The 26290-nt window shown below is 39.2% G+C and overlaps 1 protein-coding gene across 1 annotated transcript; it reads right to left on the bottom strand.

The window, feature by feature from the left end:
* Positions 1-226: 226 nt before the first annotated feature.
* LOC134202854 (homeotic protein empty spiracles-like) lies at positions 227-26114 on the bottom strand. Its single transcript, XM_062677837.1, has 2 exons — positions 24898-26114; positions 227-417 (listed from the first exon to the last, which is right to left on the bottom strand). Exons 1-2 carry the CDS (start codon positions 25706-25708, stop codon positions 227-229), a joined length of 1002 nt encoding a protein of 333 aa, XP_062533821.1. The 5' UTR covers positions 25709-26114.
* Between the last annotated feature and the right edge of the window lie 176 nt (positions 26115-26290).

The raw sequence follows: 26290 nt of genomic DNA, 5'->3' as shown, positions 1-26290 counted from the left end.
GTTCAGGGACAATTCAACCAGGTTTAAGCGTATGGGTAGGCACATAATGCCATAGAAATTACATCTATTTAAGGCAAACTTGTTGGAAAAGATCCATGTTCCCCTAGAATAGTATTATTTTCCGCGTCTTTATTGATAAGTTTTTATTATTTTTTAAGTGAGACTCAACAGAAAACCATCGCATCGTTGATGGTCGTTAGGTCTGATTACTGCAGATCGTTTAACCTCAACTATGGCAGCGATAGCTCTTTGGTCTGCGTCGTGGTGGCGAGTGGTCGTCGCCGACAGCAGCACTCATCTGTCGCAACGATGATGCCGGTAGCAGCGCCGCTCCCAGCAGAAAATAAATGGCTGTCGCCAACAGCAGCAACATAAAGAGTGAAATTTCAATGCAGGGTAAGAACAAACGTTCGATTGCTGTTAATGATTAGAAACACGCATTGATAAAAAAATCGGTCAGGATCAGGACCAATGCACAGTGACTAATTAATTTGACTGTTACCTTATATGCAGACTTGCTGAAAATGTGTTCTAAATGATGGCGTCTTGGCGAAAAATCATCGAGTGACCAAGTGACCGAGTTGCTGTTAGTTATTCAAAGCAATATGGTGTAACCATGCTGGCTGAATCGAAAGGTACAATTGGAAAGAAAATCAGTTCTTCTCAATACCAGCTTTCTGCAAAAAGGGTCGATTGCGCACAAATGAGCTGTTCGGGTGGCATCGATGTTTGGTGTGATAGGATGGTGTCTGTTAGTGATTGAAAAGTCACTTTGTTGAAATTAAATCAGTTTTTTTTTAGAACCACCATTGAAGAGAAGAAAAGGATGAACCAAAGGAAAATTTCTCAAGGAAATGCAGCACAACCACGTGGTGATCAATGAAAATTATATGGAATCAATGGTCTGGGTGGTTGGGGAAGCACTTTTATTTTGTTTTCTACAGTAGTTCTGAAAAGAACCAATTTCTGTATTTAAAATAATGCGCGTTTTGAACCACTAATAGAAACAATACCAAAGTCAGAAGCTTGCGACAAAGTTTCTCATTTTGCCGACGACAGCATCGCGATGATTTATCCTCAAACCGTTGAAAACTCGACTACAGTATAGTGTTGACCTGATTTTGTAACTCCTCGATTTTGTCTACCTTTATCACGTTTTCGACCCGATTTCATCACGTTCCGGTTTTAACACGTTTTCGACTCGATTTTGCCACCCCAAAAAATATTAGTCGTTCTTTTTGTTTTCGTGAATAATACTGCAAACTACAATGATTTTCATGAATAAACTTTACCGTCTGTGGAACTTCTAAGTACCTGTGAAGAAGCATTTTTGACATGAAATAACGGGTATGGTTCACGCACTTTGCTCTTCCAACTTTTCCAAATTGAGAATAATTTTTTTTCCGATTTAGTCATATTTTATCGCTTTAAAATTCACCAGAGAGTGATAAAATGTGGATATCACTGTATCTATCTGCTGCTGCTCGGACCAATAATGACGCCATCAAAATTTAATTGAAGGAACATCCATAAATTCCGTAACAAATGCTTCATACAGAAAGTGTGACAAAGGGGGAGGGCTTTGAAATGGATTTTTTTTGGTTTACGTGATTAATGGATCTTCCCCAATCAATTTTTGAATGAATTAAATGCCGCCTCACCTTGCGACACGCGCTTGTCATTCTTCTATCGATGCATACTCCCTGTCGTCGTCAAGCGATTATTTTTTGTACTTCTTAAAAGGGTTACAGTTTGATGCATTGAGGAATGTTGTACCATCATCCATGAATATTAAAAGACAATTATGTTGGTATCTTATGTCTCTGTTTTCCAACAAAACTGGCGTAACTAAATATATTAAAATTGTTTGATATGACAATTTGAAATTTGATGAAAAAATGAAACCTAAGAAACAATCTTGTAAATCAATTTCATTTGGCTGTTAACGACGCTAACGTCAGCCACACGTCAACCGCTGAAACGCTATAGGTGCCACCTATTCGAATAAATCTCGCTTAACTTTTCAAAAGGACCTAAGTAACATGTTTTCATGAATTAATTTGAATAGCGCAATCAACAAGAACACGTGAAAGTTTTTGATTGCAGTACTCAAATTAATTCATGAAAAAAATGTTACTTAGGTCCTTTTGAAAAGTTAAGCGAGAAATGTTCTGCACCATCTCCCTCTGTTGCAGGCTTATGATTCTACTACAAACCGCAACTTTCTGTCGTAGCCGAACTGGTTGTGCTTTGACAAAAATTCGTCTTGGATCAACCTTCTATTGTGTAAAATATTGGCCCTGTGAAGAATCGATTTATTTTCATTATCACGCCTTTCAATCTCTAACAGCCACAAAACCAAAATTAGAATCTTGTGAGAAGATTTATTTGGATTGCTTTTGACGCCACCATACTCGTTTCACTAGCCCCACCATACACGCTAAGCAAATAGGGGCCATACACTAATAACGTAAATATTTTCTAGTGTGTTCGTTCGTTCCCCTTTCGTTGTTTTCCCTGGTCCCAGTGTGGAAGACTCGCCGATCATCAATTAACTATCATCAACCCGATTTTGGCTGCACCTTTTAAGTTTTGAGAATGAATTCCTTTGATGGGGATTCGTGTTATGGATGGACAATTCTTTGAGAGTTAAACATATAGGAAGGTATGAAAGCGTCTAACGACTCTTCATATTACAGTATTTTAGTTAGTTTCCTTGATCTTTGTTAAGTAAGTTTAATTGTTTTTGTTTGTAAATTTCTAAGCTTTCCGCTACGTCAAGTTTCCAAGGATTTTGTATTTGTCTGAGAAGTGATATGTTGTCTGTTGTGTATGTTGATATGTTGTCCGAACATATATTTAACGAAGATCATCAATTATTTAAAGACAACATATCACTTCTCAGACAAATACAAAATCCTTGGAAACTTGACGTAGCGGAAAGCTTAGAAATTTACAAACAAAAACAATTAAACTTACTTAACAAAGATCAAGGAAACGGATATACCTGGCTGTTTAAATTACTACCCACGGGACGACGACGAATCGGTCCAAGCGACATGCCCTAATTTTTACCTACCTACCGTTCTACCTACACACCATATTTAAAGTTAACGAGCAATGTTTTTCTTCAGTCGATAACAAACACTGAAGAAGTTTCCAAGTAGGAAACGAAATACGTATCTGGTTGTTGATACATAAAAAGTGAATAGTGGAAGTAAATGGAAGAATAATAGTCTTTTAACCTTGTAGCATTTCCCCTAAGACGCTCTAAAATAATTAATCATTAGAATTTTAGGTTGCTTAGTACTTCAGCGTTTTTAATTTTTTAATCTTTCAGTCTTTCAATCTTTCAGTTTCTTTCAGTTTTCCAATCTATCAGTATTTCAATTTTCCAGTCCTTTCAATCTTATAGTTAATTCCTCTTTTTTATTCTTTTTGAAAATCTTTTATTCTTTCAGTCTTCAGTGATTCAATTTTTCAGTTTTTTAGTTTTTCCAGCCTCTCACTCTTCCAATCTTCCAGTCTCCCAGTCCTTCGGTCTTTCAGTCGTTCAGCCTTTCAGTCTTTCCTTTTTTTAGTTTTTCAGTTTACGATCAGATTTAGAAGTTTTCCAGTCTTCCAATCTATCAGTTTTTCAAACCTTCAGCTTTCAGTTTTTAAGACATTCAATATTTAAAATCTTTCAGCATTCCAATCTCTCAGTCTATCAATCTATCAGAGTTTCAGTCTTTAATTTTTCCAGTCTTAAAATACTTCAGTCCCTCAGTCATTCAGTCTTTCAGTTTTTCAATCATTCAGTGTTTTGATATTTCAGCTTTCCAGTCTATTAGTCTTTAAATTTTTCAGTCACCTAGTCTTTCAGCCTCAAAGTGTTGCAATCTTTCAGACTTTCAGTCTTTTTGTTTTTATTTTTTCAGTTTTTCAGTCGTTTAATGAACAAGGTAAATAACAACAAGATTAACAGTTTACCTTAGTCCAGCCACACATTCCGTGGTTGGAAAACTTTCTGTTGCTGTAGTTATGTCTTTGCTTCAACACATATCTACTTTTATGTAAACGGTAATAATTATTGCTCACTCTGTTTAGACAAACCATTTCAATTGCAATAATGGTATCCATAAGAGTGAACAAAACTTACTCATAATCCACACAAAAAAGTTATGAAAAATAAACGTAAATTAACAAAATATGTCTGGCTGTACATTCTTATTTAACCTCAAATTGAGATAAAATAATGGATGGTGATTGACATTAGCTTTCCTATTACTGTGGTTGTGGTTTAACAGCCTTGAATATCTCCTTATTTTTAATTTTAATCACTTTCCTTACGTTAAAGAAATAATGACGCGGGCGCCTAATCCAAAATTCAAATGAACAATCGCTCACTTTGAATGATTGATTGTTCATCCTCGCGAAGGATGAACAATTGAACATGATAAGGAAATGATAATACAGTTGCATAGGTCACATCGATTTTCATGGTGATAACCCTTCCCAACTAACACACCCGTGGTAATTGTGGAGATCCAGAGGTATTCTCGGTACTTAGTAACTAACATTCCCTCCTTTTCCCAACTAACTGGCGCCGTTATTGATCAGAATTTTCGCAAGCTGCTGAAACTAGGTCTTCCATTCCCGGAAACGATTTCCCGGAAAATCATATTTCCCGGGATTCCCGATTCCCGTGATTTATGTATTCAATTTCCCGAATTTCCCGGGAAATGAACAACATACTAAAATATTTTGTAATAATTGTCTTATTTTTTTTTTAATTTGATGATAACGGATTTTGGGGTATCAATTATATTTTTTACGAGCATCATCTCACTTTTTATTTCACTTTTGAAGTTTAAGTCACAATTGAAAATGTTACAGAATCATACGGTGCATTCCAACACGTGTTGAAGAAAGGCGAGACAAAGAACCAGTTTGTATAGGCTCAAATGTCGGTAAGCGTTGTGAAGTCGAATTAAAAATTTAGTGTCTGTGGTGAAACAGCAGAGCTATCAATGTTCGCAAATACTGAGGCAATAGCAGTGACCACTTTGGCAGATTTGTCCTATTATTGTCAAAGGTTTTTTGGACCTTCAATCCTTTTTGATTCAACAGACTCATATTCCGCAGACTCGTTTGTATTTTGAGATATTTCTGAAATATTTCATTTGAATATTTTATAATATTGGTGGGCTAACAGATCTTGATGGAAAAACAGATTTTATGTCTTTAGTATGCGATCATTACAACTGTCTTACAACAAATACTCGCAAAACTTTTGCAATTTGATGCGTTTTAGGTGCTGTTCGGCATTTCAAGCAAAGTTTGACTAAAAAAAAATGTATAGTCAGGATCGTTAAAGTACGGCAATCAAGCACTCGCCTGACAGCTCTTTTTTATTTCGAATGGAAGAATTGTCATTTCAAATATTTCATCTGCTTTAAATACAAAACGTGTTCATGTGGACGTACATGAATAAAAATGGTTTATCCTTCAAAGTTGACCAGAAGACCAAAGATTCTATGCACTAACAAAAAGTCGTCGAGTATAAGAATAGTTCATATTAGAAATATTTTGGCGATAATTGAAGAGAATCTCTCGAAGCCGTCGTTGTCCAAAAACTGAAAAAAAATGCGGGTACAACCTGAAAAAGTTTTTTTTTAATATGGAGAAGTAGCACATAGTGGAGCTAATCAGGACACTGCAGATCTCACTCTTGATCCAGAGCAGATGTTGATAGGGGAAGGAGGGGCAATATGCCCTAGCTAAGCAAAGACTGCTTTTATGCCTTAGCTATAACGATTTCCATGGGTGTTTCTACCTCACGCAACAGTTAAACAATATAGCTAGCTGATGCCATATAAAAATAAGAAAAAATCTAAATCCTATTGATAATATTCACATTTCAAAAAAGTGGTGATATTTCGTTGCCGGAAAACTCATGAGGCAAAACCCCTTTTAGCAGGCAGCTCTTAGGGAACAATGTACCATGCGTCAGCCCATTAGCATTCTGGTATGGACAGTGCGTGGAGACGCAAGTACATTGTAGGATAGTTCCACTAGGGCGTTTTGCCTCGCCGAAATGTTATATGTTTCATCAAAATGTGGAAAATTTCAGTTTTTCCGACCTTCCCATACACTATTTTGAAACTTTTTTCGTTTAACCTACATAATTTCACGTCTAGTTTTATTAAGGTTATCTCAATCATGGTAAATATAAGTGAATACCCGAAAGTCGTTTTGCCCCGGGGTGGCGTTTTGGGGCCTCTTCCCCTACTTGTGACATGGTGAACGTTTTGTAGAAGGAGTAAACGCTTTTCGAACTGAACAAAATCTTTCTCAGGCTCAGGCTAAACAACTCTTTCATCATTTGAGATTTTGTCCTCAAGCAAGCAAGCCTCCCTGATGTCGAATGTAGGGGAGAACGGTCCAAAATGCACCCCTTAAGCTTTTTCGATGTTTTCGCTCATATAAACAAAAATACCCAAGCATTTCAACGTATAGGTGCAAAATTTACAATCCCAGCTACATTTCACAATGATCTCCTATTCAAAACAATAAGGTTTTCATGACTTCCTAACGCATTTAAAAAAATGTTTTAAAAATAGGCCTGGGGCAAAACGCCCGAATGGTGGTCCAAAATGACTCAATTGCATGCAAAATGATGGTGAACGCATGGTTGTTTGTATTTTCTTAATGGATTGAACTACAATATTACGGATGTGGTGGAAGAATAGCAAATCGTTAAATTTGAGTGAATATGAAGGGATTTTGCTAATTTTTTCCAATGGAGCTCAATGATGGATAAGTAATTATGAATTGTTATGGTAATATTCGTTCATAAATGTACTACAACAGATTATATGAGTGATTTTATGAGTGAGGCCATTTTGCCCCAGGGGTGCATTTTGGACCGTTCTCCCCTATATAACTATATTTTACGACAAAATTTGAACAAAGATTTTATAAAAGACAGGAAACTACGATTTTGAATTAGGGAAGTTGAACGGGAGAAATGGAAGCCCTAACTGAAACGTGCACTTCGAGAATAAATGGAAGATCCCAACCACTATTCACTTGGATCGCAGTGAAATTTGCACCCGTTCTGATCAATCATGGAGTAGCAACCTTCTGAAATTCGAAACAATTTGCTGGAAAAAAAATCCAAAGAGTTTCCCCTGGGATTTTTTAAGAAATTGCAGTGAAAAAGTAGTTATTACAAAGAATTTCTAATGGAAGCTACGAAGAATTTCAGCAACCTCGCGACAAGCATCGCCGTCTATGTCTTTCACCTCTAATCCAAGTATTTTTAACTAGCACAAAATAATTGCTATTAGCATGACTTTCAGCGAACGCGAACATACACATCCTATTTCATTAAGGTTATTAATCTATTCCAAGGTGTCGTTTTCTATAGGATTGACATTGAGGAGGGAAAAGGGAAAATTAAAAATAAATATTATCATTCACACCCGGTGGCGTACTGCCGACGGAGGGTAACTGATCCCCGCTTGGTAGTATGAGCGAATTTTTCCAACATGTCCCTGTAGACGATCATCATCGCCCGTCAAATCCTTCGCTCGCCGTCATGTGCGATACCATGCTGCGATTGTGCGCAGAAGCCAATCAAAACAGTCACAGTCGATGTAAAAAAAAAAATAAAAGTGTCATACCGTTCCTAATGCGCAGCGCACACGTTGTTAGTTTTTAGAATGTCCATCGCTCTTTTATAATCAGGGGAGGGTGGCACGAAATGCACTTCTATTCAATGTATTTTGCTGTAGAACAATTTTTAAGGGTTTAAAATTAATTTCCATGCAAAAGCACACAGTACAGTTTTAAACAAGAAATCATATGTAGGCTCATTTCTATTTACATGGCGTGATTTACCAACTTTTCCCCTTGGGTTGTTTTTTTGTCAGTACCTATGCAGTGCAAAGCATTCTCAGCTGATTCAATTTTTATGAGGTCGTTACCAGACGAAAGCGTGTTTGAATAAAAAAGTAATAATGTATGAATGGAGTGTTAATGCCTTTGATAAATAGAGAAGCAACGATGTTTTATTATTTTGATTCCGGGAAGAGAGTTTTAGAGATAGCGAGGGGGATCAGCACAGGCATGGTGTGTGACATATGCAGTTTTAGGGTATGGCTACGGGGTTTTTTAGCAGTTAATGGTGCGTGCATCTGGATTTTTTTAATGGTGTCAATGTGACGTGAAATGACGTTTGGACATATAATATATGCCTACTAATAGGGACTATTGTTACAGACGACATCGTTACGTATACCGCGTTTCTATTCTACATCTTTGCAAGAGTATTGGATTCTATTGAAGAAAAAACTCCTGAACGAAGCTCACCCGAAAGACCAAAATTATCAAATGGATGAGCAATCACCAGAACAGAATTAATATTAAAAAGGGTATTCAACCTAGAATTGGAAGATTTGGCATTGAGTCGTTTGGCTTTTATTCCCTTGGCATAAAGTTAAGAAGATCTCATATTTTGATTGCGTTTTCCGGGCAAAGGGTGTTTCAAAAGAAGGAACCACAGACTTTTGTGCCTTATGCCATGTTTCGAGTTAATTCGGATTTCGTAGAAGATATATTTCATGTTTTGGTTGTGGTAAATAAATTTACATCGAAAAAAAATAATTTTCTAAAAATTGTGTCTCTGGGGGGGGGGGGAGGTTATGTCTAAAACCACTCCCGTGGCTACGCCACCGCCACGGATTTGTTGCGCTGTTTCAACTGCTCAGAATACGGTCACAAAGCTACGTCCTGCAAGAATCCTGCTTGTTGTCCGAGGTGTGCTGGTGACCATCAGGTCACCGAATGCCTTGCTGAATATTTAAAATGCAATAACTGTCATGTTTTGAACACAAAACGGACTACGCCCTACGCCCGCTTCTTGGAGTATTGACTGTCCTATTTTGCTAAACGACTGAAGTCAGCGTGACAACTGACAGATTTCTCGACCTAGCAATTAGAAGAATCTGCTCCTAATATGAAACTTTTTGATTCTGGCCAACTGCAATACACCTGACAAGTCTGCGAACCTTTTTGCGGCATTCTTTCAAAGCGTATTCAATGCAACATCTCGGCCTCCAGCCCACGCAGCAGGTTTCCGCAACGTCTCAGTCCATGAAATCCGTCTTCCACACTTTCAGTTCTCCCATCGTGAAGTGCTGAAGGCTCTTTGTGACCTTGATGTGTCCAAAGGTGCAGGAGTGGACTGCGTAACGCCCTATCTTCTGAAGAGCTGTGTTGAATCTTTTGCGACTCCACTGCTACTGCTTTACAATCAATCGATTAAAGACAATACGTTCCCGGAATTATGGAAAACTGTAAGGGTCTGTCTCATTTGGAAAATTAAACTTAAAAGTGACAGTTCGAAAATTAAGAAATCACCCCGTTATAAGAATGGCTGGTGCTACCCAGCAATTCCAACAGGACATCGATGGAAAATGATTCGATATCTGTCAAAAATAATCTTGCTCTGCGAGCAGGGTTATTTGATAATTATTGAAATGTCACTTTTAAGTTTAATTTCAGTTTAATTATCCAATTGAGACAGACCCTAAAAATGATCCCTGTTCACAAATCAGGAAGTAGGCGCAATGTTGAAAACTACCGCGGTATATCGATACTATGTTGTCTTGGCGAACTCTTGGAATCTACACGGATAGATAAATCAACCCAAACTTTGAGTTCAATATACGCACTATTGAGAATATTACAGAGAAAAATTACCCAAATTTGGGTAGTTTTCCCTTTCTTTCCCATGATAGTTGTCAAAACTAGAGCAAGATGTAAACACCTCACCGGGGTTGCTCAGCCCAATAACCCAAATTTGAGTAAACTCAATATTCTCAATTTTGAGTTGATCAAGGTCCGCTTTGGATAACTTAAACTCAGCTTTGGGTAAATTGTTTACATGGGATTAAAGGCAAACTACCTAGTGCCAGAAAAGTCATTTTACTCAAATTTGGGTTATTGGCCCAAACCACGGTTTTGAGTGCAAACAAGCCACTTTTGGGTAGTTTTGGTTTTCAGTGTATGAGCTTGAGCTTGAGCTTGAGCTTGATTGACTGCTCGTAGTTGCTACTCCATTATGACCAGATCAGCTGTTCTTGCACAGGGAACCAACAGACGTTTGCTTGGGACTAGCACACATCTTCAATGTACAAGTACTGGTGATCTCATTTGTTAGGTCATACTGGCGCCTGCCACGTCAGAATGCAAGTCAATATAGGGAAGGGGGAGGAAATGATGATGCAATCACTCGCCCACTGCAAGCCGAATATACCTCTGCACTTGCCACGAGTTCATGCGGAATTTGTTGGAATTTCTGGGTTAGGTTGGAGAGGCAGAGGTCCGTCTTGGTTAACGAGCTGCCAATGTGATAGATAGGAGAATGTAACTGATGGAATTTCTAATTGGATGTAGGAAACGAGCTCTATAGTTCATTTCCAATTCTATCAGATTACTGATAGAATACTCAAGTTGAAGGTATAGGAATAGTAATGGAATAGTAATGGAAACGGTATGGAAGTCCATTTCCAGTTCTAGCGATTGCTAGAACATGAGAAATAAAGAGAAAGATACAAAGTAGGAGAATTGAACGGACCTGGGATTGAACCCACGACCTCCTGCGTATGAGACAAAAGCAGTAGCCATATGACTACCAAGCCCGCTTAGTTTTGGTTTTCAGTGTATGATCCACAAAGTCATATACTAAACAGCAACTAAACATGTAAACATGTAATATCGGAACACCAGCATGGTTTCGTTCCACGTCGTTCTACTAAGACCATCCTGTTATGTTACTATACTGGTGGATTCGATTTATTTCGACTTTTCGAAAGCGTTCGACTTTATACCACATCATCTTGCTGTGAATTAGTTGCGACACATGGGTTTTCCAGACTGGGTAGCTTCCCGATCCGAGGCCTTCAGCATTCCTTCCTTCCGCAAGGCGGGGTGCTAGGGCCTTAAATTTTCGTTCTCTTCATAAGCGACCTAAGCCTTTGACTCTCATCTGCAAAACTACTGTTTGGCGACGATCTCAAAATCTTCAGAGTGATCAAATCATTACTAGACTGCGTTGCACTGTAGGCTACGTTGGTGCGATGAAAATGGGATGTGCGTTATCACAAGATCATGGTGATCACTTTCTGCCGATGCCTTTCTTCAACTACATTCGCCTATACCATCAATGGAATGGGACTGGACCGTGTCGCTTCTATCCGAGACTTGGGAGTCGTAATGGATTCTAGACTGCGTTTGAGTGAGCATATTTACTCGAGTACCTACTTGTTCAAAGGGACGTATGTGATTTGTAAACAAGGATTCAATTTTGTATAATTACTGCTGAGGCTTGGACGGTTCTCGGCTTCATTCGTCGTAATGCATCGCAGTTTACAGTCATATTTGCATTGAAGTTTCTGTACTGCCCCTGTTTGGGATCCTTACCACATTTCGCAAGTCATTCGTATTGAGCGTATTCAAAAATCATTCATCCGTTTTGGACTTCGTTACTTATCGTTTTTTTTTTTTAATTTTTTTAATCTTTCGTTTATTTGGAAGACTCTTACTTACTTATCGTTATGACCATGCAAATTTACCAGACTATCCTTCTTGTCGTCAGCTGGTGGATCTTGAACGTTTGTCAAGAAGACGATTGAAACTAAAACGATTATTGGTCCACGACATCTTCAAAGGATACATAGATTGGCCGGATCTTCTCTCGGAGACCCAACTCATCGCTCCTAGTCTTAGGTAGCGGCACGCTTCTCTCATCGCTGTCCCCATGTACTTGACAAATTATGGGTGTAACAGCCCTTTAAGTTCCTGTTTGATAAATTTCAACGTTTTGTGCGATATGTTTGATTAAGCTTAGAAATGCTTTGTTTTAAAACTAGGCTTAAGAATGTAGTTTAGTTTTAATCTGTACGATACCATTGAAGACGATTCAATGAATAAATTAAAAAGTCGAATTCTGTCGGAAACGATTTGGCCGAAAGTGACATACGGCCGAACTGGTCGATTAGTCAGAAAAGAAAATTTGACCGAAAATGCAATTTGGCTGAAATAGTCGTATGGCAGAGGGGGTCATTTGGCCGAACGAGTCACAGGGCCGAAATTGTTGTTTGGCCAAACAGGTCGTTTAGCCGAGCAAGTCGTTACAGAGATCATTTAACCCTAATTGTCTTTTTGGCTTTTTTTAATCTTTCGTTTATTTGGAAGGCTCATTTGCCGTAAAGCGTTACGGAGCCGAAATCAAGTTTAACAATACATTTCTTGATTCTTATACATAGAGTTAGTTTTGGGGAACCGAAAGACTCGCGGTTTAGTCGAGGTTAGGGAATACAATAATACAGTAGGAAAGGAATGATTTTAGGGTGCTTAAGTAATTACGATGCTGATGATCACAAAGTTGACATTCCTCTCATTTTTACATCTGTAACGGGACAAACAAACTTTTTTTGAGGGACAACGACGAGTGGAAGACATACGGAAGGGATTAACGACAGCCATGGAAATGGACAACAAGAGGAAGAAATTCGATATGGGGTACGACAGACAAGGAAATGGGCAGACAATGATTACAGTTTTACATCAGCAACTTTCAAAAATTGGTGGACCAGGGACATGTACTCGAGATCAAGGCCCGACAACAGTTAGCGCAGATCTGGGGTCACGATGCTCCTCGCACGCCCACACGACATGATCGATGTCCTGATAATCCTCGCCGCAAACACAGAGATTTCCTTCCGAGAGCCCCACCCTGGAAAGATGTGCATTTAGAGTGTAGTGATTGGACATTAGACGACACATGGTTCGAATGAAATCTCGTCCCATATTCAATTTTTTGAACCATGGACGCTTCGACACCTGCGGCCGAATTAAATACAGCCATCTACCCAACTCCCCATTTGTCCATTTCTGTTACCAGCTGTTCAAGGTTCCCTGGCGAACTAATGTGAAAAATTCATCGAAGGTGATTTTCCGATCGTAAATATCACCTTCCATAGCGCCCACCTTAGCCAAAGATTCCGCTTTCTCATTTCATCGAGCAATGAGTCATGGTGATTGTGTAAGACCGTTGTGATAAGGCACTCAAAGCTTTCCGTATCCCATTCAGAAGATACGCTGAGTGCTTAATCGGTTTCAATGACCGAACAGCCTCCAAGGAACTTAGACTGTCGGTGAAGATGAAAAAGTGGTCAGGAGGTAAGGATGCGATTTGCTCGAGGGAAAAGTGTATAGCTGCTAGCTCAGCAGTATACACGGAACAAGGCTCTTTGAGCTTAAAGTAGGCGCTGTGAAAAACGTTGAAAACACCGAAACCAGTGGAGTCATCAATTTTTGAGCCGTCTGCAAAAAAGCTTCTCGGCTCACTGGCGTGCCCGTATTTGCTTGCAAATAATGGAGGTATGACCTCCGCACACAGAAAGTCTGGTATTCCATGAACCTCCTGCTTCATGGACAGATCAAAAGTAACAGAGGAACTGTAAGAGTCTAAGAAGTTAGCACGATTGGTGTCAACCAAAGATGGGCTTACCTCCAGCGTCATGTACCAGTGGTAAATACTCATGAATCGAGATTGAGGGTTTTGCTCGAGCAGCTTCTCGAAGTTGTCAATGACCAATGGAGAGAACCTCACAGCGGATAAGGAACCGGAGCGATAATTCCGCGAAACGATCTGTCAACGGCAGTACTCCCGCAAGTACTTCCAGGCTCATCGTATGAGTCGAATTCATACAACCTAACGCGATAGGGAGACAACGGTACTGAATCCGTTGAAGCTTCAGCATGTGTGTTTAAGCCGCGGACTGAAAACATAAGCTACCGTATTCGAGGACCGAGAGAATGGTTGTTCGGTACAACGTGATAAGATCTTCGGGATGCGCACCCCACCATGTTCCGGTTATTGATCGCATGAAGTTGACCCGTTTCTGGCATTTTTGTGTCAGATACATAATGTGCTTCCCGAAGGTGCATTTTGAGTCGAACCAGACCCCGAGGTATTTAGAAGACATGCTATGAGTGATTGTCTACACATCAGTTGAAGCGATAACTTAGCCGGCTTATGTTTTTTTGAAAAGACAACCATCTCAGTTTTCTCTGGGGAGAATTCGATACCCAGCTTCAAAGCCCAAGGAGACAAATTGTCCAAAGTATCTTGCAATGGTCCTTGCAGATCAACCGCTGTTGGCCCCGAAATGGATACAACACAATCATCTACAAGCTGTCTCAACAAGCAATTTGGCATGAGACATTCATCAATGTCTCTGACGTAAAAATTATAAAGTAGGGGGTTCAAACATGAGCCCTGGGGGAGACCCATGTAGCTAATTCGTGAAGTTGCCGAGTCACCATGAGAAAAACTCATACGCTTCTCTGACAACAAATTGTACAAATAATTGTTTAAAATTGGTGAAAGTCCACACGAGTGGAGTTTGTCGGATAAGACATCAACGCAAACTGAATCAAAAGCCACCTTAATGTCCAACAACACTGAGCCCATTTGCTCTTTTTTAGCGAAAGTAAGCTGAATTTCTGAAGAAAGCAACGCAAGACAGTCGTTCCCTTGCCCCTGCGGAAACCAAATTGTGTATCTGACAAACACTATTCGATTCAACCCATTTGTCTAGCCGGAAGAGAATCATCTTCTCCAAAAACTTCCGAAGACAGGACAGCATCGGGATTGGGCGATACAAATTATAATCCGACGCAGGTTTTCCGGGCTTCTGGATGGCTATCACTCTCACTTGCCTCCTATCATCCGGAACAATGTTGCACTCCAGTAAATGGTTGAACAAGCTCAATAAGCGCCTCTTCGCGACGTCTGGGAGGTTTTTTAGCAAATTGAACCTGATTCGATCCATCCCTGGAGCGGAATTGTTACATGAAAGGAGAGCAAGTGAGAATTCAATCATCGAAAAGGGGCGATCCATATCATCCCTGTCAGCAAAAGCATCACGTAGCTCTTGCCTCACCGGTACCGAATCCGGACAAACTTTTTTTGCGAAGTCGCGTATCCACCGCGACGAGCTTTCACGATCTTCATTTACGGACGACGCGTTGCGCATTCTTCTCCCGACGGTCCACAGAGTTTTCATTGAAGTCTCGCGCGATAAACCTTCAACGAAAGTGCGCCAATAACCACGTTTCTTCACTTTGACCTGTTTCTTGAACTGGATCTCGAGCGCGATGTACCGTTTGTGAAGAACGATAGAACCGTGTTTCCGAAATTCTTTGAACGCAGCGGATTTGTTGCGATAAAGTTGTGTACACTCGACATCCCACCACGGAATGGGTGGTTTCCTACGAACCGAAGCTCCTGGTACTGGCCGGCTTTGTGCCTGAAGAGCACTGTCAAGGATCAACTGGGTAGAAACTCGTACTCTTCTCGCAGTGGAAGTGCTTCTATCGACATTATGCCATCAATGATGGTCCCGCATATGTGCCTCAATCGATGTGCTTTGTGAGGTCATATGAGAAGTCGATAGAAACAGATTGATTTCGTCCTTTGGAAATCTCAACTCAATTGGAGGTTCAAAATTATAAAGCATGAAAGCTACCATTGCTGGCTACGCCCATCTTCTCCGTTACTAGGGAAAGAAAGGAAATGATGATATGTCATCTACTTAACGAGAGGCCAGCGACTCAACGACGTCCTCATAGATGCCAAGGAGGTGGGAGGTTGGAAGGGAATTTTGTTTAGGAATATCATTGTTCCCGACAGGGAAACCAGTTTTCTAAGCAGCTGATTGATTTTCAGCAACGCTAAACTGTAATTTTATTTTCTTTGTAAATGATAATAGTAATTTGATTATCTAACGTACTTACAAATAAACTTGTTTCCTTTCCTTCTACAATGCTTTCCAATCCCTTTTTTTAGTGTTGATGAAAGGTTCAACTACCCTACCTTTGGGTTGGTGGATTTTATCGACAAACTGCTACTCAAATATAATTTGTCAATTAATGAATCATTATTCTAGCACTTTCCGGGTTCTACTTACGATCTATACAGGAGGAACAGGAGATAGACTTTATTTGCCGTTTGGAGTTATTCTGCTCAGAAATCAGGAGTTTCACCGTATCTGCAGGTAAGTATTTACAAATTGTTGATTGATTATTAACTGTTTTATGTTTCTTTTCAGGTTTTACTCACTGGTATTTCAACCGTCCTACACTTTTTTCTGCTGCTCGTAATAAATAATTTCGAATTCAAACACACCAAAATACGATTTTTGCCTTTCAACAATTCGATAATAAATTTTCTATAATTCACTACAAAATATTGCCCATCTTTTTTCCTTAGCTCTAACACTTATCAATCAAACAGATTATTAAAATGTATTCTCTCTTATACAAACAAAGCCGAAATTCACAAGCAGATCAGAACAAACAAAGCCGAAATTCAATTTCAGAATATTGTTGAACGCACGTGCATTTCTTATGAGCAGGGGGTTAGTACTTTTCGTTCCGATGAGACGAAATCAAGCGTTTTTCGGGTCGGAGGAGAATCTTTTTTCGGAGTTTGTAGTGAAAAACATTTTTCTCCCATCCCTCTTTTCTCTAGAGCAAACCTAGAAGATAAGCGAAAATCGTGCCGCCTACTTGATGAATTTTTTTTCCTTTCACTTTTAAGTAATTACAAATTTTTAAGCCCGCAATGGGACTCGAACCTAGAACATCAACAAAAAGGGCAATAGAATGCGGTCACTATAGCCTTACCACCACATCGACTACATGTAGGTATTTGGTTGTTTGTTCCATAAAGGCTACTCTTTTTGCAATTGGTGATGGCACGAAAAGGAAGAAAGGAGTGAGAAAACGAACACATTATTTTTTTTGCGGCACTGGTGAGGGAGAAATGATTATCTCTCATCAGGCCGCACAACTGTCATTTTTGTTGATTTAGCTTTGCTGCGTCGCAGCATGCGTGAAATAATAAAAATGACAGTCAGACCGCATCGTGCTTTCGTGCTGTGCGGTTCTTTCTCTCTTTGCGGAAGGAAGTTTTTAATACTACCCGAAGCTATTTTAATTTCAACGGTGCTTCTTAGCGCTATTTGTACCCACTGATCCCGTTACGATCTTTGCAAGGACCCGTGCCTTCGTTTTACGTTGGACCCGTTTGCGGAAGTAAAATTCCGACAAGCGGTGGTAATCCTGCAGGGACACCGTTCTGGGAAAAAACTTCTTAGAAAGTCATGTCTCCACGCTCAGCAATGAGTATATAAACAAAAACAAGAGGAATTCTCCACTTCCTTCAAAGAAACAAGGTTTCAAAACCGTCCAGCCCAAGCGCGGGAAAAATAGAAGGAAGCTGGAGAATTCAGATATTCCTTCTAACTCTAATATCGGAAATAATTCTTCTCCAATCGAACTGAGCAATCAGTTCGATTTGATTAATGATGAAATTGAGCAAATCGAATCTACCTCTAGCCCAGGTGATTCGATTCATGCGAAAAAGCAAAGACTTCCGCCAATTGTGGTATCTGTTGCCGAGTTTTCTGGCTTCCGGAATGAGATTTTGAGTAACCTTCAGGGGATCAAGGTTTCATTTCAGATTGCTAGAAAGGGTGACTGCCGCGTTTTGCCGGGATCCTTTGACGATCGCAAACGTCTTCTTCACTATTTAACTGAGAAGCGCCATAAATTCTTCACATACGACGACAAAACTGAGCGATTGTTCAAAGTCGTCTTGAAAGGTCTCCCCAGTGATGACAAATCACTGGATGAGATTAAAATTGAAATTTCTCAATTACTTGGATTTTCACCAGTCCAAGTAATTAAGATGAAAAAGAAATCCCATTCTGGTACTTCCCAGAGGGCATTTCTCAAGAATTTTATTTAGTTCATTTTAACAAAAGTGAACTAAATAATATGAAAAGTTTGGAAAAGGCCTGTATTATGTCTCATGTCCGTGTTACATGGAACATTTCCGCAGGCCTGGGGAAATTTCCAAAACCCACCCAGTGCCGTAAGTGCCAAAAGTGGGGTCATGGAACCAAACATTGTCACATGGATGCTAAATGCATAATTTGTGGTGGAAACTCTCACGCCAAGGACGCATGTCCTGTGAGAGAAGATTCCAATAAATTTAAGTGCGCAAACTGTGGGGGCAATCATAAATCCAATTTCTGGGAATGCCCTTCACGCAAAAAGTTTTGAATTCCCGTGCAAAATTGATGACGGAAATTCCAATCGGATCCCAGATTCGACGGGTAGAAATTTTTCAAACGCTCAAATTTCGAAACCGGTTACCGGTCGAGCAATTCATACCCACCACAATTCACAAACAAATTTTGCTGCTCGTCAACGGGTAGCAAGCACTTCAGTAAATTCCAATTTTTCGAATGTACCTACGTATGCAAACATCGCTGCTGGTAGACAAAATTTCTCTTCTCAAAATGAGGTTTATACCCATGTCCCAACGGAAAATAACGGTCATGTTGCCGATTCAGGTAGCATGACTGCTTCCGATTTGATTTTTAACTGAACAATTGCATCACATGATTGATGCAATGTTCAAAGCAAATACCATTCCTGAAGCCGTTCAGGTTGGTATAAAGTACACACAAAAATTGTTATCGGACTCCGTTTCAATGGATCCAAATAATTGTGTGAAAGTTCTAAATTGGAATGCCCGCTCTCTAAAGGGTAAGGAAGATGAATTATTCAACTTCCTTTCAGTTCATAATGTGCATATTGCCATTATAACTGAAACGTATTTAAAACCAGGACTCTCCATTAAAAGAGATCCAAATTATTTTATCTACAGAAATGATCGTCTTGACAGCGCCTGTGGTGGGGTCGCCATTGTCATTAATAGACGCATCAAACATAAATTATTTTCTTCGTTTGAAACCAAAGTTTTGAAACCTTGGGAGTTTCTGTTGAAACAAATTTTGGACAATTTTCCTTCATTGCAGCCTACTTGCCTTTTCAATGCAATGGGCAGCAAAAGAATTTGTTGAAAGCTGATCTTCAAATTCTGACTCGCAACAAATCAAAATTCTTCGTAATTGGTGACTTCAATGCCAAACACCGTTCATGGAATAATGCTCAAAGCAATTCCAATGGTAAAATTTTATTTGAAGATTGTTCTGCGGGATATTATACTATTCAATATCCCAATGGACCAACTTGTTTTTCTTCCAGTCGAAATCCTTCTACAATTGATTTAGTTTTAACGGATTCAAGTCAGCTGTGTGGCCAATTGGTAACTCATGCTAACTTTGACTCTGATCACCTTCCTGTGACGTTTGAAATCTCACAAGAAGCCATTTATAATCCAATCAGCTCTACTTTTAATTATCATAGAGCTAACGTATATCGATAGGAATTTTGATGTTGGTATTCCTCTCGATACCAAAAGTGATATTGACAATGCGCTCGTATCTTTGACAAATTTGATTGTCGAAGCCAGAGGCACTGCAATTCCTAAATGTAAAATCAAATTTAACTCCATTATTATTGACGACGATCTTCAGCTACAGATCCGTCTTAAAATGTGAGAAGAAGGCAATACCAAAAAAACTCGCGATCCCGCTTTGAAAGTTATTTGGAGAGATTTGCAAAATGAAATTAAAAAAACGTTTCGCTATTCTGAGAAATACCAACTTTGAGAATAATGTCTCGAAGTTGGATCCCAGTTCGAAACCCTTTTGGAAATTAACAAAAATTCTTAAAAACCTCAAAAGCCAATTCCAGCGCTTAAAGAGGGAAATAAAATTTAATTAACAAATGGCGAAAAGGCTCAAAAACTTGCTCAGCAGTTCGAGAGTGCCCATAATTTTAGTCTAGTTCTCACTAGTCCAATTGAGGATCAGGTTACATGGAGCTTCGAAGACATTCTCAATCAAGAGAATGTTTTTGACCCTTCGTTGGGAACTAATTTGGATGAAGTGAGATCTATTACTAGAAAATTTAAAAATATGAAAGCCCTGGGTGATGATGGTATTTTCTACATACTTATCAAAAACTTCCTGAGAGCTCTTTATCCTTTTTGGTTAATTTATTTAACAAATGTTTTCAATTGGCATACTTTCCAGATAAATGGAAAAACGCCAAAGTTGTTCCAATTTTGAAGCCGGACAAAATCCAGCTGAGGCTTCTAGTTATCCTTAATCAGTTTGCTTTCTTCAATAAGCAAACTGTTTGAAAAGATTATTTTAAATAGAATGATGGTTCATATTAATGACAATTCTATTTTTGCTGATGAGCAATTTGGTTTTCGCCATGGGCATTCAACCACTCATCAGTTATTAAGAGTTACGAACTTAATTCGGCTCAACAAATCTGAAGGATATTCGACTGGAGTTGCTCTTCTTGATATAGAGAAAGCATTTGACAGTGTTTGGCATGAAGGTTTGATTGTAAAATTGATGAATTTTAATTTTCCTCTGTACATCATTAAACTGATCCAAAATTATTTATCAGATCGCTCGCTGCAGGTAAACTATCAGAATACTAAATCTGATAGATTACCTGTAAGGGCTAGTGTCCCCCAAGGCAGCATACTGGGGCCATATTGTATAATTTTTTTACTTCTGGCTTACCTGATTTACCACCAGCAGGGTGTCAAAAATCTTTATTTGCAGGTGACACGGGCCTTTCAGCCAAAGGGTGAAGCCTTCGTGTCATTTGTAGTAGATTGCAAAAAAGTTTGGATGTTTTCTCCACTTACTTGCGAAAATGGAAAATTTCCCCGAATGCTTCCAAAACTCAGCTTATAATTTTCCCACATAAGCCGAGAGCTTCTTATTTGAAACCTTCTAGCAGACATATTGTCACTATGAATGGGGTTCCAATTAATTGGTCTAGCGAAGCTAAATATTTAGGACTTCTGCTAGATCAAAAATTAACTTTTAAAAATCACATTGAAGGCCTTCAAGCCAAATGTAACAAATATATTAAGTGCCTATATCCACTTATAAACAGAAAATCAAAACTTTGTCTTAAGAACAAACTTTTGATTTACAAACAAATTTTTAGACCTGCCATGTTGTATGCTGTGCCAATATGGGCTAGTTGCTGCAATGCCAGAAAGAAGGCACTCCAGAGGATTCAAAATAAAATTTTGAAAATGATTCTGAAGTTGCCTCCGTGGTATAGTACCAATGAACTTCATAGAATTTCTAATATTGAGACATTGCAACAAATGTCCAACAAAATAATTTCAATTTTAGATTAAAAAATCGTTGCAATCTTCTATTGCAACGATTAACTCCTTGTACCCTTAGTATAAAATAGGTTAAGTTTAGTTTAAGTTGAAAACATTGTAATTCCTACATAGTTCAATTCAACCAGAGGAAATATCCTAACTGCCAGAGGCAATTGAAATGTATTAATAATAACTAAAAGCGTATCATAGCAAATAAGGATGATAGTGTTAAGAAAACACGGAACACCTAGTCTAAGAGATGAATGCATGTATTAGATAATTAGCAAATAAAATTAATTAAAAAAAAAAAAAATAATAAAAATAAAAATGACAGTTGTGCGTTGCTTCCGTATCGAGTGGTGTGCCCCCGAAAACTCGAGCACTTTTAAACTTGGATTCCGTCAGGAGTGACCTTAAACTGCTTTGATTTGAAATTAAAGTTTATCAATTATTTTAATAGATTTTTTCGTCTTTTCGTCATAGTCTCGAAAACCGATAAAAGAAACATTTTTTCCAAACTTTTCCGTAAGCTCAAGAGCAGTGTTGGTAAAAACTCAAAATCTCAAAACTCATGGATGATTCAAATCAAATGTGAGTTGAAACGCACCCAACTCAGCACCTGAAAACTCATGGATGAGTTGAATCATCCATTTGAATCATCGTAGGTTTTCTTTTGTTCTCCTTCGTTAAAAACAGTAAATTGACGTTTGTCGCATAAAATATTTGACACTCTTTTATGTATAAGCAATAAATTACCCCCAAATTGATTTCAAATGCGTTTTTAAACCAAAATGATTTTTTGGCAAATGAGTGAAATGATGCGTTTTAGCATGAAAAATTCAAGCGTGATGCATTCCTTTAAAATCGCAGACGATTTCGTTCGCACGGGAGCGCTCGTTGATTGAGATTTATGAGTGATTTTACCAACACTGCTCAAGAGAAACGTTCTGTTATAGTTGGTTCATAAAATTGTGACCTTAAAATATTACTTTAACTACTAGATAGCTCATGATTCTAATTTTGAAATTGTCCTCAGGTTGTTTGAGATCATCCATTTGGTCAGCATACATTGGCGGCAGTTGGATCTGGACCTATAAGTGTATTTTACGTAGGTAGCAGTCTTATTCTTCTTCTTCTTCTTCTACTTCTTCTTCTTATTATTATTATTCTTCTTCTTCTTCTTTTTCTTCTTCTTCTTCTTATTGACAATGACAACAACATGGTCCTCTCTCGTAAATGTTGGGACAAATTCAACTCGCAATAAGCGTTTGTCCCAAACTCAACAGAATAGGACAATGATCGTGGTGTGACTAGAGCGAGCGCGACCCAGTGCCATTTTTGTTGGTGTTCTGGGTTCGAATCCTGTTGCGGTCATAAACATTTTATAAATACACACGGAAAACTTTTGCGAAAAATAAGTGAGGCGTAAGAATGATGAAACGAAAAAAGAATTTTATCAAGTAGGCACGATTTTCGTTTATCTTTCAGGAGTTTTCTAGAGATTTTTTTAAATTATTTTATTTTCGTGATTTTTTATAATCTATATAATAAAAATGAAATGGTCTGTGTTCGTATCCGCATAACTCGAAAACGGCTTGACGGATTTTCTTCATTTATTCAGCAAATATGTTCGTTATCATTTCCGACGGGTTTATATGATAATTCCTAATGCGAAAACCACGAGTAAGCTTGGGTAAATCGTGAAAAACTAAAATTAAGAATCGTATGGAAATTTCGCATGGGCAGTTCAAAACGTCCATTTTCGCCTACTATGCAGGACAACGTCTGCCGGGTCGACTAGTTACGTATAAGTTCATCACGGTAGTAGTAGAAAAAAAGTAGCTAGTGAAAGATGTTTCTCGCCACAGGTTTAGAAAAATGATTCTCCTTCGGCCCAAAAATCGCTTATTTTCGTCTCATCGAAACGAGAAGGACGAACCCTGGTGGCAATATAGTTGCCACTGCCTTCCAAAACAAATCAACACAAGTCACGATACATTTTTTAGTGAAGATTCCTAGTCGGAAAACGCATTACAAGTGAATTTTTTTTTTTGCGTTTCTGTTCCCAAGGGGGGACCCTTGGAAAAAAAACACTATTTCGACAAAAATCCAAAAACCAAATATACAAGAAAGGCAAAGCATTTTTTCACGCTAATCACGCCATAACCTAACAGGAGATTCAAAAAAAATTAATACCAACGGGAAAAATATATCTTTGTCGTTTTTTAAACGAATTATAACTGAAAATCCTTTTTCCACTCGAAACTTACGATTTGTTCGTAAAAAAAAACTGTTCTCAAATTGACATTTCAATTATTTTGTGGCTCAAATTGATCTGGGGTGTTACTAGGTAGCAAATATAGCCACTACATGGGAAATAATAAATAGAGCTCTTGTTAATAAACAGAAAAACATATAATTTGTTGGTGGCAATATAGTTGCCACTGCCTAAAGGGTTAAATGAAACTGTGTGATTCTGTTGATGAAAGTCAAACGAATGCTAGCTGACATCTAGTAAAATCTCGTATAAGAATGTTTTGTGTGCAAAAAAATGCAACCACGGAGCAAAATGGCCTTACTCATAAATTCACTTATATAATCTTTTGTAGGACATTTGTGAATAAATGTTACCATAACAATTCAACATCAGTTATTAATTATCAAGCTGCAATAAAAATTCATTTTCACTTAAATTCAGGGATTGAATCCTAAAGAGAATAAATAAGTCTCTCACTTATCATCTCTGTATACATATACGATATGTAACATATCGCGAGAGACTTTTTCGCAAGCCGTCATGATAGAGAACTGATTCGGGAGGCTATACTCCATGATAAATTTCTTTTAGAAAGCTCCAAATGCGGCAAACACTGGCTCTGATGATGCATTTCAACTTGTTCTATACAGCTGTGCAATAACCAACTCGAAAGGAGCGAAAGCAAAGTGAGAATCATCATTTTTCTGTGGGGGCTGCTTATCCGATTCTGTTTTTTCGCAAGTGTATACAAGTTTGATAAATTTGTTATCATGGCTTGTTATGATTCGGAACAGTTTTTGCCTCTCTTTTATTGTTGTTCGTTATCTATTGAGAGCGATTTCTGCAAACCCTGCTCAAATTTGAAAAACCCTGCTTAAATTCTTTCATCTCACCTGTAGGATTTTCGTTCAATCCGTAAAGAGAAAACAAAAAACCATGCGATCACCATTTATTAAACATGGAACTGAGTCATTTTACACTACCATTCAGGCGTTTTTCCCAGGCCCATTTTTAAACATATTTTAAAAGCGTTAGAAAGCCACAAAAACCTTGTTGTTCATTGGAGATCATTGTGAAATGTAGCTGATTTTGTAAATTTTGCATCTCCACGTTTAAATGGTTCAGTATTCTTGTTTTTATTGGTTCATTTTGGACTATTCTCCCCTATAGTTGTGGAGCCTTATTCAAATTAAGTAGCTAAAATTATATTCACCAGTAACAATAGAATAGCGGTTAGAAAGTCCCTCACAGCCTACACTGTACCTTCTCGTTGCGAAGAACCCATACTCTCCGAGCTGTGAATCAGCATAATTTCCGTTGCCATTCAAGAGAACGATGTTTTCTATTCTTGCAACCACAATTACCGCCATCGCGCGTTGAGTACCCGCCATAACAATAAAATAAATGCATACGCAAAGGTACAATGAAAGGAATAAAAAAAAGAATCATTACTTACTTCCAGGAAACCGTGGCGGGAACACATTACGGCCGTGACGGCTCAACAGCCACGGATACAGCGGGTAGCTGTCACGAGGAATGTTCGACCCGGGATGGTGCATCGGATGATGCATATGTGGATGCGCCGGTGGGAATCCTTGGGCGTGAGCCAGCGCTGCGGCCGCCTGGAACTGAGCCGCCAGGAGATGCTGGTTGTGCAGGTTGGTCATCTCCTGCGCGTTAAGGAACGGTGGATGCGGTAGGGGAGTTTTGAGGTCGTTCATGTGGTTGGGGGGAGGTACAGGAAACGGACGCACCAATCCAGCAGGAATGCCCGGAACTACAATTGGTTTGGTGGCTGTGGTTAGCGGCTGTGGGGATGAGGTCGGGGATGTACGATCTTCGGGACTTAGCCGCGTTTGTGGAGGGGGTGGGCTTCGCGTTTGGGATAGATCCTGGCATTCTACCGGAGAATTTGGATGCCGATTAATGAGGTTTAGGTCGACCGGAGGTGAGGAACTGTGGTTTAACTGTTGTATTCGCGAACTATAGTCACTGGGAGAACAACTTCCTCTGGGTAACCGGAGAGCATTTTGTAGGTCCGTGGCGCTTTGCGGGAACCGAAGATGTCCCGGATGGAAATCACTAGGGTAACTATTATCACTGAACGGACTACTGGGCCTCTCAGAACTCTCACTATTTGGGGAGAAATGCGGCGGCGGAGGCGATTTGCTGATTCGATTTCCACCCACAATAGACTCAATACTAAACCCGATTCGGGGTTTCTGCGTAGGAATCGCCATGACTGAAGTAGGCGCCAGTGGCATCATTTTATACACTCTAAATATAAAACAAAAATACTGAAATCTCTCACTGCTGTCGTATCGTTTCCGGTATATCACTGATAGAAATTTTCTCTAAACCGATCGTCGCTTGGGGCCGGATTTTCCTAGAAGGCCACATATCGTTTATGAAGACAGCTTTCTTCACCGGTCGCGAAACATTCACATGGAGTGTTCGTTTAAAACCGCGAGGGGGCGCTTTCATGCCGCTGCAAACAGCTTAATTTGTTCACGTCGGGTGTTTTTGTTCATGCCTCGTTTAGCACCCCAGCCGCCCGGAACGGTAAAAACAAAACGAAGCAACAACAACAAGCAAGCAAGGCTTTAAACACTTCACGCCGAGACTGGGCCCGCAGAATACACGCACGTAGAAATGCCAAACGCCGTTCCACGTTCACCGACGCCTGATCACATAATAAAAAGCAACTACATGCGCCTAGCAGGGTGCTCCAACACACGCAAACAACCGGCCACAGTTGGCACCAACACAGCGGGTTCGATTCCACAAAGGCAAAGCTCTGCGAAGCGCTCCGAAAGCGAAACAAGAGAAAATCTCAAAAAGAGGCGGAG

The sequence above is a fragment of the Armigeres subalbatus genome, unplaced genomic scaffold, assembly GCF_024139115.2.
Source record: "Armigeres subalbatus isolate Guangzhou_Male unplaced genomic scaffold, GZ_Asu_2 Contig1479, whole genome shotgun sequence".
Classification (NCBI taxonomy): Eukaryota; Metazoa; Arthropoda; class Insecta; order Diptera; family Culicidae; genus Armigeres; species Armigeres subalbatus.
Note: the sequence above shows the minus strand (reverse complement) of the source record. Positions and strands in the feature narration are given on the sequence as shown.